The 11583-nt window shown below is 40.3% G+C and overlaps 1 protein-coding gene across 1 annotated transcript in view; it reads left to right on the forward strand.

Annotated features, from left to right (window-relative positions):
- Positions 1 to 2230: 2230 nt before the first annotated feature.
- LOC116399669 (elongation factor-like GTPase 1) overlaps positions 2231 to 11583 on the forward strand; it is a gene marked incomplete at its 5' end in the record, with an annotated part of 17115 nt that continues 7762 nt past the window's right edge. The window contains 4 exons of the mRNA XM_031876990.1: positions 2231 to 2401; positions 4043 to 4180; positions 4452 to 4675; positions 8269 to 8392. Of these exons, the coding sequence (XP_031732850.1) occupies positions 2231 to 2401; positions 4043 to 4180; positions 4452 to 4675; positions 8269 to 8392 (657 nt within the window). The remainder of the gene's footprint in view (positions 2402 to 4042; positions 4181 to 4451; positions 4676 to 8268; positions 8393 to 11583) is intronic.

Genomic DNA, 11583 nt, shown 5'->3' on the forward strand with positions numbered 1-11583 from the left:
ATATATATATACACACACACACACATATACATATATATATTCATTCTGTGGTTGATGTCCTTTATTATGCTTAACTTAATGTGAAAAATATAGTGGTCTGTAGCAACAAAGCAATGAACCAACGAATCAATCGGACTTAATTTGTCTGTCTTTTCAGAAAAATTAAATGAAACAAAAAGCGATTCATACAAAATTTTCCCAGAGCTGGTAAATATATGGCAAATCAAATTAAACAAAATCAAGAAAAACAACAAGCTATCATTAAGACTCAGCAGGGAAGCCCACAAATTCACCTAATGACATAAATAAAATCTTCAGAAGGTTTTATGCCAATATATATCATATTCCTCAGAAAAGGACCCACATCAAAAAGACATCAACTCATTTCTTGACAGCATTGACCTACCACAGCTTAACAAAGAACAAACCAACACACTTGATTCACCATTAACACAGGACAAACTTTTTACTGCCCTCAATCTTATGCCCAATAACAAAGCACCAGGACCTGATTGCTTCCCTGCTGAGTTCTAAAAACTCTTCTGGTTCATTCTAGCTCAACTCTTTAACAAAATGATAACTGAAATAAAACAAAATTCACAATTTCCAGCAAACATGAACACAGCCAGTATTTCACTCCTCCTCAAACCAAACAAAGATCCAACTCTTCCATCTAGTTACCGTCCCATTGCTCTCCTCAATGTAGATATTAAAATCATCACTAAGGCACTTACTCACAGATTTGAAAAGGTCACTCCATCCATAATTCATCCAGATCAAATCGGCTTTATCAAAGGTAGACATTCATCCACTAACACACACAGACTGTTTAGTTTATCAACTACTCATTACAACAAGCCGGTACTCACAAGCACATTACAAAGATTGGGCTTTGGGGAATAATTTATTAAATGGGTTAAGATTCTGTACACTGCACCTTCAGCCACTGTCATCACCAATGGACAAACCTCACAAAGCTTCACACCACACAGGAGGACTAGGCAAGAATGCCCACTTTCAGTGAACCGTTAGCTGCAGCCATTCAACAGAACATCTATATAAAAGGAATCCAAACACTCAACACGCATCACAAGATCAGTCTCTATGCTCTTCCTTCAGAACCCTTTCTCATCACTACAGGAAACTATTAAAGTTATTGAATCATTCTCTAATATCTCCGACTACTCGATTAACTGGAACTGTTACGTCCCTTCTCTGTTGTCCAGGGGAAGGATTTAGGGACTAACACAAAACAACCCAAATGAAAAACAAATAGCTCGTGTACCATAAACAATATTTATTATGCTCACTGACAGTTAAAGATGAGCGAGTCGCAACACAAGATTTGGGAGAGGATGGGACAGGTGTGGTCGTGCCAAACTATTCAAACAAAGATAACAGAACTTGGCCTAACTAACTAACCTCTGAAATCAACAAACAAAATGGCTTCTCTAACTTATCTAAATGTGCTTGACCAAAACCCAAATACAGATGAGGCACCGACCAATAAGCCTAGTGTATCTAGACACAGAAAATCCTACGTGTGTGCCAATGTACAGGGTACCCCAGACTCACCTACTGTCCGCAACCTCTCACCACAAACACCAACAAGTTCAGTTCTCAGAAGTGACATAAACCCAGTATGAAGTGAAGTTCCCCTGAACTCCGAGGCTTCCTGCCTTTTATCTGCGGCTCTCCCTCTGCCGATTGTCCAGCCTGCCGCTGGTGCCAATCACCAATCAGGACACTGGCCCCCACAGGTGGAATCCAATCACCCGATTGACCTGGTAGGAGAACTGAGAGGGAGAGAAAAAAAAGAAGTGGGGGGAGGGGAGAAAACACAACACATAACAGGAACAAATCATCCATCCTTCCATTAGATAGTAACAGTTGGGATGGGGCAGCCCGTACACCATCTATCCTTTATGCACAGGTGTCATCACGTATTTAGGAATAACAATTTCCCCCAGGCTGTCAGAGCTGTTCACACTCAACTTCACTCCTCTACTCAAAACAATAAATGACGACCTCCTCTGCTGGCTGAAACTACCACTATCACCACGCTCTTCTTGAATAACATTTATTTTTATTTGTATTAAGAATTAGCATAGGTTGCAACTAATTATTGTTGGAAAATGTATATAGCGTTAAATGTTTAACAGAAAAAAGGATATTCATGCATGAAAATAATTGTTAGTTGACTCATCTGAGCTCTAGAGACTGACGTTCGTGTAAATGTAACATTGTGTGCATTTTTCTCTCCTCAGGAGACCAGGAGTACTTACTAAATCTGATCGACTCTCCTGGTCACGTCGACTTCTCATCAGAAGTTTCCACTGCTGTCAGGCTGTGTGATGGTGCCATTATTGTTATTGATGCTGTGGAGGGAGTGTGTCCACAGGTAATGTCTCATTCTGTAAGACACACATTACTGTAGATTCCAAGGAACATACTGAGTCTAAGTAATACGACTTATTTTTGTCTCTGTAGTTCAGTACATTGGATTTAAGTTGATACTTGAAATGACACAATTACTGCTGTCAGATTTAATTTGGGCTCACATGAACAGTGTTGGCCCCCACTCTAATGGGACCAAAAGGCAGACCCTAACCCAACATGGAGAAGAAGTGTCATCACACGACCTAATAAACTTTATCTCTGATCAAGGAGGCCATTCAATCTGATGCCAAAGATAATTTTGAGCAGATTTGGGGAATTACTTATGTTGTCAAGTGACAGAAGTTCCATTCTGAGGTGACAGGATACTAATGATAGGATTAACTTTATTTATGTTTAAGTTACAAAGTGCTGTTCAGTAAAAACAAAGAATGAAATGGAATCCAAAACAGCTGAGGGGCCCAGACAGCAAAGGGCCAGACACCCTTAGTGACAAGCCATTAGTATTGCCAGGAGCATGAGAGGAAGAGGAGTCGGAGGATAACAGAGAATGACCTGTTGGATGGATAAGAGATGAACCAATCCAAAGCCAAGACTCCTTCCAAGCATTCAGAGAGCACACATTGGAAAACCTAGTCAGAGTACTGGTGTGCAGAATAAATGGACCCATTTTATTTAGAACAATTCAGTACATTAAAATTTCTAGTCATAATATTGATTTTGCATTCCTCAAAAGCAATATAGTTAGATTCAAAACATCTAAGCTTAATAAAAAATAGATTTAATCAACAGGGATATTCACAATTATAATTTATAAATGTTCTTCTCAAAGCCACTAGACTCCCTTGGAAAAACACAAGGTTACCTCGCCGATAGTAAAACACACTTTATTGAAACTCAAGAGAAACAAAATAAAACTCATCAACACTGTCTTGGTTAGCTCTTTCCACTGTTCCAACAATCTCCACAATAGCCTTAATTCTCTGAGTTAGATGCGACAAGAAACCTCCTCAAACCTACCTGACAAAATTGAAAAACACAGTTCGCCTTCATTCATTCAAACTGGACAGAAACAAAATAGAACTCATCAAAATTGGTTAGCCAAGTCTTTCCACTTTCAACAATCTCCCATTTTAGTTTGGTCTAAATAAAGCCTTAATTCACTGAACATATGTTGGCTCTACCCTGTTGTCTCTCCTTGCTGTTTCCGGCCTCAGCACTATTAAAAGCTCACTGAACGAGATCCGTCGTAAGTCGTAACAAATGTTTAAAAAGGCCTTGTGGAGCTAATAAAGAGTGAAGTTTCAGCAACTGGAATGACAATTTGTTCAGGAAAAGATTTTGGTGCTGAGGGTTAATTATGATTTTGGTGATGGCGAACAAGCAGGCAAATTGATGGCTTACTAAAGGCATTGGTAAAGGGTTTTGGAACCAGCAGTGCCAAGTTTCCAGTAGAGGTGAAAGTTTGCCAGCAATTTTGCCCTGTTTCCAAATTTTACTTAATTACTTTAATTAAATATTGTGTGTATAAAATAAATAATTCATAGGAATTACATTTTTGGTGATCACTCATGTAAAACCTTGGTTAAAACCTATGCTGTACAGAAGTCAAAGGTGATTTTTAAAATGTTTGCATTGTGTGTAGACCCAGGTTGTGCTGCGTCAAGCGTGGTTGGAGAACATCAAGCCCGTTCTGGTCATCAATAAGATAGACCGACTTATCGTGGAGCTGAAACTCACCTCTCAGGAAGCTTACACACACCTGCAGAAGATCCTAGAACAGGTGAGGAGCAGTCATCTGATCACTTTATTTTCACTATATATTTCATGCAAGTCATCTGTAACACTCTTAGCGGCATTGTTGCGCCACAAAGAAACCTTCAGTGAAATTGTTTTGTTCGTGTTCAGCTGTCTTGAGTCTGGAGCTCAAGAAACATGAAAATAACTCATGTTTGCATGAGTTATTTTCTGTTAACTCATGGAAACATGAAGGAGCTGGTAGCGTTTTGTAAACCACTGTCACTAAGAGTCCGTGTGCCTGTTGCTCTTTGTAGGTGAATGCAGTGACAGGGACTTTGTTCACATCCAAAGTGCTGGAGGAGCGAGCGGAGCAAGAGGAGCAGAAGGAGGAGGGGGAGAACGACAGCGAGACGTTGAGTGGAGATCAGGTTTATGACTGGAGCGCTGGGCTGGAGGAGGCTGACGACTCACAGCTCTACTTTTCTCCTGACCAAGGAAATGTGGTCTTTGCCAGCGCCATCGATGGTTGGGGCTTCAGGTGAGGCTGGTTCCCTCTTAAAGGAGCAGTGTGTAGCATTCAGGGGGATTTATTGGCAGAAATGGAATATAATATTCATAACTGTGGTTCCATTGGTGTATAATCAGTTGTTTTTCTCTGACACACTTGTAACGGGAGGGGTGAGCAGAGGGGTGTTCAGCTGGATGCAGTCTGCAACCTCACCACTAGATGCCACTAAGTCTAACACGCTGCTCCTTTAAGCTGCTTTAATGACATCAGTGGAGTGGAGGGTCTAAGTGGAGGCACAGGTCCTCAGGTGTAGAGGTTGGCTTTAAAGCCGCAGAAGGCAGTTGTTGTTTTAAGTATACAAAGTATGAAGCAGACACCCTCCGTTGGGTGCTCATGGTGAAAAAACTCTGTAAAACAAACAGATTAGAGAAAAGTCTACCATACTGGTGATATGTTGGCAAGATATTGTTGTCATAGAAACATCAAATTCTTTCATTGAAGGGCTGTGTTGAAGCGCCGCCCAGCGCCCTGAGAAAGGTGCTATGTGGACACAGCATTGTGTGTAATGTGTTCATTGATGTTCAAATTCTATGAAACAACATGAACGAATGGAATGGTTCACAACAGACGGATGTTGTGCTAATTGTGTGACTACAGATTGGACAAAAAGTTAGCACGAAAGCAATAGATTTAAAGCACTTCAAATAAGTGAAGCTGTCAAGCAGTGCAGGAGAAAACAACAAAAGCACTTGAAACCAAAGTTAAGATTGCATTGTGGCACAAAGATACAAACATGCAAAGTTTACTCGCACTGAAGTCCTGTAATTTGATGGCTGAAAGGAAACGTAGTGTTTCTATCAGTTGAAAGGCAGCATCACTGGGTGAATGGTCACATTTGTGTGTTTGATATAACTTCTATAGAAGAAGTAAAATAAATGTATACTATTTCATATAAATTGTAACTTTTCTTTAGTATAATCTGCTTAGAACTATTCATTTTGACAAAATAATTTAGTAGAACAACAATACAGTATTATATTAACAAATCCATTGAGAGTTGATTAATGTGATCTGGATGATAGTCCAGCCCTCTTCACAGAGTCCTATCAGGATGCTTCTAATGTTGATAAGATGTTCCATTCAGCTGAGTACATATGCCTTTTTCACATTTGTGTCACATTTTGACACATTTCCAATGTCCCCCTTTAAATACAGTGCCTTGCATAAGTATTCACCCCCCTTGGATGTTTTCCCCTTTTGTTGCTTTTATACATGATATCATGGTCAGTATAATTTTGGTTTTTTGTCAAGAATTTGCAAAAAAAAGCTTCTTACATGTCAATGTGAAAACAGATTTTTACAAACTAATGTCAATTAATTTAAAATATATAGTGTAAAATAAGTGTTTGCATAAATATTCACCCCCTTTAAAGTGACTGACCTAATTCAACAGAAGTCCAGCTAGTTGATGCCAGCAGTGTCACAAGTAGTGAAATGGAGATGACCTGAGTGCAGTTGATGTGTGTCAAGTGATTATAGTATAAACACACCTGTGTCTGGGAGGTCCAGTCTCTGGTTCATCAGTATTCCTGCTACAATTGCAACATGAAGACAAAAGAACACTCCAAGCAACTCAGAGAAAAGATCATTGAAAAATACAAGTCAGGAGATGGCTATAAAAATATTTCCAACTCACTGGACATCCCACAGAGTTCAGTTCAGTCCATCATTAAGAAATGGAAGGAGTATGGCACTTGTTTAAATCTCCTAGAGCTGGCCGTCCTCACAAACTGAGTGACCGGGCAAGAAGAGGACTGATGAGGGAGGCCACCAAGACACCTAAGACCACTCTGAAGGAGTTCAAAGCTTCAGTGACTCAGATGGGAGAGACTGTACATACAGCAACTGTTGCCCGCGTTCTTCACCAGTCGAAGCTGTATGGAAGCGTGGCAAAGAGAAAGCCACTGTAGAAAGAATTCACCCAAAGGCATGTGGGAGAATCCAAGGTCAATTGGAAGAAGGGTCTTTGGTCTGATGAGACAAAAATTTAGCTTTTTGGCCATCAGACTAGATGCTATGTTTGGTGAAGACCAAACACTGCACATCACCACAAACACACCATCTCCACTGTGAAGCATGGTGGTGGCAGCATCATGCTCTGGGGATGCTTCTCAGCAGCAGGGCCTGGAAGGCTTGTAAAGGTAGAGGGGGACATGAATGCAGAAAAATATTGCCAAATCCTGGAGGATAATCTGACTCGGTCTGCAAGACAACTACGACTTGGGAGAAGATGTATTCTCTAGCAAGACAACGACCCCAAGCATACAGCAAAAGCCACACAGAAATGGTTCAAAGACCACAAGGTGAATGTTTTGGAGTGGCCAAGTCAAAACCCAGACCTCAATCCAATCCAGAATCTGTGGCTGGACTTGAAAAGAGCTGTTCACGCCCGATCCCTGAGCAACCTGACAGAGCTTGAGCTGTTTTGAAGAAGAATAGAGAAAAATCTTAGTGTCCAGATGTGCCAGCCTGAGTGAGACACATCCACACACACTCAGTGCTGTGATTGCAGCCAAAGGTGCATTTACTAAATACTGACCTGAAGGGGGTGAATACTTATGCAATCATTTACTTTACCTTATATATTTTTAATTAATTGAGATTATTTTGTAAAAATCAGTTTTCACTTTGATATTAAAGAGTTTTTTCTTGTCACAAAAGCCAAATTATATTGACCATGATTTCATGTATAAAAGCAACAAAAGGATGAAACATCCAAAGGGGGTGCAAGGCACTGTATTCTCCTCTAGGTCCACTAAGTGTCCCACTGTGACATCACAAAGGGAAGGGTTTGAGGGTTGACTTTGAGTCCTTTGTGCACACTTTCCATAGTGAGGCACCTCATCAGGGCCTCACGATTGGTTAATACGGTCCTGAAATAACCCAGTAACTTCATCAATACCCCAATATTATTTAATTGTGTACTCATTCACTATCTTCAGACAACCACAAGTGTCCACTAGATGGTGCTGTCAGCTTAGATTTAATACGCATTATATGACCCTGAACATGATCACAGAACCATCAGGGACCAGAACAAACTCCAACCTGTTAACCTTAAAAGACCTACTTTTGTCCAATTGAGGACTTTCAAAGTAAAATGCCTCTTCCTTACTTTTGTTACTTGTAATTGACAGTTTTGTCATTTACTTCACATAATTTAATCTAAAACACAGTGACATAAAGTTTCCATGCTGTACTGGTAGTTTGGTGTATGACAGTGAGTAATGAGGACAAAAGGACCAACTGAGGGTAGCTGTGTCCTTGTGATCCCACTCTTCTATAAATAAACCAATGAAGACCCGGCAGAACAGCCCGAGTCTTGTCTGCATCTGAACCCAAGACACAAGTTTACCGTCTGTAGGGAGAAAGAGGAAGCAGAGAGCCAGACAACGATCCTGTTACAATCTCTCAACAGTCACAACAGCTACACTTATTCAAAGCTAAAAAAAGCTCAGATTTGCAGCATAGTTTGCATTAAAGATGATGCTTCTCTGTTAGTCTGTCAGTGAACCTGCATAAAAAATGTAAATGGAAGACAATTTTGATTTTGTTTTTTGTAGCATCCAGCAGTTTGCCCACATCTACAGCCAGAGAATGGGTATCAAGGCAGAGGTGCTGCTCAAAACGCTGTGGGGAGATTTCTACCTCAATGCAAAAGCAAAGAAGATCATGAAAGGAGCTCAGGTAATGTAGCTATTGAGTAATTGTACGTCTATTTTTATATGTAGTTTCAATCTTTCTCCCATTTTCTTGTCAAGGTTATTTATTTGACATTTTCTTTAAGTACAAAGGAAATATTAAAACCAAATCAGAGGTACCAAATATTACAACTGTTACTGCTGCTGCTTGGGTGCCGAATTGAGACGTATGTTATTGATCAATTACAAGCAGAGCGATATCTCACAGTAAATCGGCACTATAATCATTGTTTAGGGCTCATTATTTGTTTTTCTTAATAAAATATAATAATTCAGGAATTTATGAATTTTTTTCTTCATTAAAAATGTGTACAATTAAATCAGTTGGACTGGGTGTTACAATCCCTGATGTTTCTGCACTATTGACTTGAGTGGTGATGTCCCCTATAAAGTGATGATGTTGCTACCATTCAGACACATCTTCAGCTGTGTACCTCAATATCACTGATAACTAATCAGCCTTTGATTACAAGGTTATTTATTGTACAACAAGATTGTGCAACGAAATGCAGTTTGTAATCCCATTCTGCTACATACGAAAACCATAAAAAACAAAAATGAATTGAGGCTGAACAGGTTGTGGCTGGGTGGGTTTTGTCTTTTACTATCACTGTTTGTAATCCGGCAGATGACGATGGTATCATTTGCAAACTTCACAACAGAGTTCACTTCATGTTTGGGGCAGGACTGGTGGGTGTACAGTGTGAACAGGAGAGGGCTGAGCACACAGCCCTGGGGGGCTCCGGTGTTCAACAGTAGAGTGGAGGAGGTGCTGAGGTCTGTTTGTGAGGAAGTCTAAGACCAGTTGCAGATTGAGGTACTCAAGCACAGAGTGCTAAGGTTACCAATCAGTTACATGGGGGAGATGTGTTTAAGGCTGAGCTGAAATCAACAAACAACATTTTGATGTGGGTGTTGGTATTTTCCAGATGAGCATCCTCTGTGGATCTGGTGGCTCTATATGCAAACTGGTGAGGGTCCAGGCTGGATGGAATGTTATTTTTGATGAGCAGGAGAACCAGTTTCTCAAAGCACTTTATCAGAATGGGGGTGAGTGCCACAGGGTGATAGTCATTTAGACTGGACACTGCAGACTTTAATGATGGTGTCTGTCTTGAAGCAGGTGGGAACACTCCTGTGACAGTGATATGTTGAAAATGTCAGGGATGACATCAGTTAGCTGGTTGGCACATGTTCTTAGTACAGCAGGGATGTTATCAGGCCCAGCAGCTTTACTCATATTCACTCTCATCAGGGTTTTCCTCACATCCGCTGTGGATACTGACAGTGGTCGGTCCTCTGGACTTAACAGCTGACTCTTTGTTGAGGAGACCAAAGCGAGTATAAGAGGTGTTCAGCTCATCTGGCGACATGGTTTCACACATGATGCTCCTACTTTTATAGCCTGTGACATTCTGGATCACCCGTAACATATCTTTAGTGTTGTTGGTGTTAAGGTCTCTCACCAGTCTCTCTCGATGCCTCCTCTTTGCCTCCTTGATGCCAGCTTTAGGTCTCTGGTGATGCTGTATGCTTCCTTGTCACATGACCCAAAGGCAGCTTTTCTGTCCTTGGGTTGTGCCATTACCTCTACATTCATCCAGGCTTTCTGGTTGGGGAATGATTTTATTTGCTTTGTGATCATCACATCATCAACACGTTTGCTGATATATGATGTCACTGTTTTAGTGGTGTCACGGATCACGGATCGATCACACCTCACAGTTCGGCACACTTGTGAACCACGGATTAATTGAGTATTTTTTTTTACAGTGTAATCATCATAGTGTGTAATAAAGTTTTACTGCTGCTGTTCCTTTTCAAGTAACAAGTCCCCGAATATCAATGCAGAGTGTCAGTGAACAGATATAAAGCAGTAGTGTGTTCACGTGAATGGAGCAGGTTAGAAGCATTTAACGGTGAAAGTCATGGCGAGCGGAGGAACCTGAGAAGCCCCCAGCGACATTTAAGTCACAGGTTTGGGAGCATTTTGTCTTCCCTGTAACTTATGACGGATAAGGGTGGTGGACAAAAGCGTTGCGGTATGTAGGCGTTGTTTAAAGAGAAAGACACATGACAACGACAATACATCGGCATGTCCACACATATGAAGAGCCACCATCCCATCTGTCAGCGACGGGGGCCAAAGCACAACAACAACAACAACAATAAGGTATCTTTAATAAAAATACCATCAGGTTGTTTTGTCATGTGTCTGCTGATGACCTCATATATTTCTGTCGTGCATTCTTTTTAAATTTGCATCTGGAGAAATTTAAACAGCAACAAAACACTGGTGAATTCTCTGGGAAGATAGTATGGCCAGCATCTTAGCATTAAAGGAACAGTGTGTAAGATTTAGTGGCATCTAGTGGTGTGTTATCTTTAGGATTTTATTACTACTAGGAGCTACTCTTATCAATACTCTACTTTTCTACATGAGTAAATAATTGCTTTTAAAAACATATATCTATATAATTTTAAAAACAATTAAATTCAGAACAGAATTAGAATTTATATTTAAAATGTATCTAAATATTGTTTATGGACCAGCAACAGTTATGTTTACAACATAAAATTAAAATTCACGATATAAAGTTATTAATACATCACTGGAAACAAATGTAACATGTTAAGACAATAAAGAACATTTCTGAGTTTAGACAGAATGAAGAACACAGCATTTGTGCTGGGTTGGTGTAAACTTAGCGGTGGTGGATGAGAGACTGCAGACAGAACCGATTGAATTAGCTTTCACTTTTGTTTACATGTCCGTGTTTGTTGAACAGATGTATTGATAAAGTATTGACTTTTTACTCGCAAATATTTTAGTGTGTGTGTTTGTTTGGAGGAGCTCAGACAGAAAGTGCTGAGCAGATGCTGCAGTGTGATAATAAATGACATCAAAACTTTAAAAAGGACAAATAAAAAGCACCAGTATTGTAGGGGCTTATCAAATTATAATCTTTAATTAAAGCTGCGAGCAGCATTGATCGGGCTCTCGCAACTTCACGCACGTCGAGGGTACTAGCAGGACTCTGGCCATGCATTTCTGTGACAATCATACACTGCGTGCACGAGTTAGATGATATTTCCTGCGTCGAGCAGCAGCGTAGCAAGATCATGTTGCCAGGTCTTAAGCCTCAAATGTTTTGAGTGTACATCCGATACAATCAT

Source organism: Anarrhichthys ocellatus, unplaced genomic scaffold (assembly GCF_004355925.1).
Source record: "Anarrhichthys ocellatus isolate YVR2014 unplaced genomic scaffold, GSC_Weel_1.0 scaffold121, whole genome shotgun sequence".
Taxonomy (NCBI): domain Eukaryota; kingdom Metazoa; phylum Chordata; class Actinopteri; order Perciformes; family Anarhichadidae; genus Anarrhichthys; species Anarrhichthys ocellatus.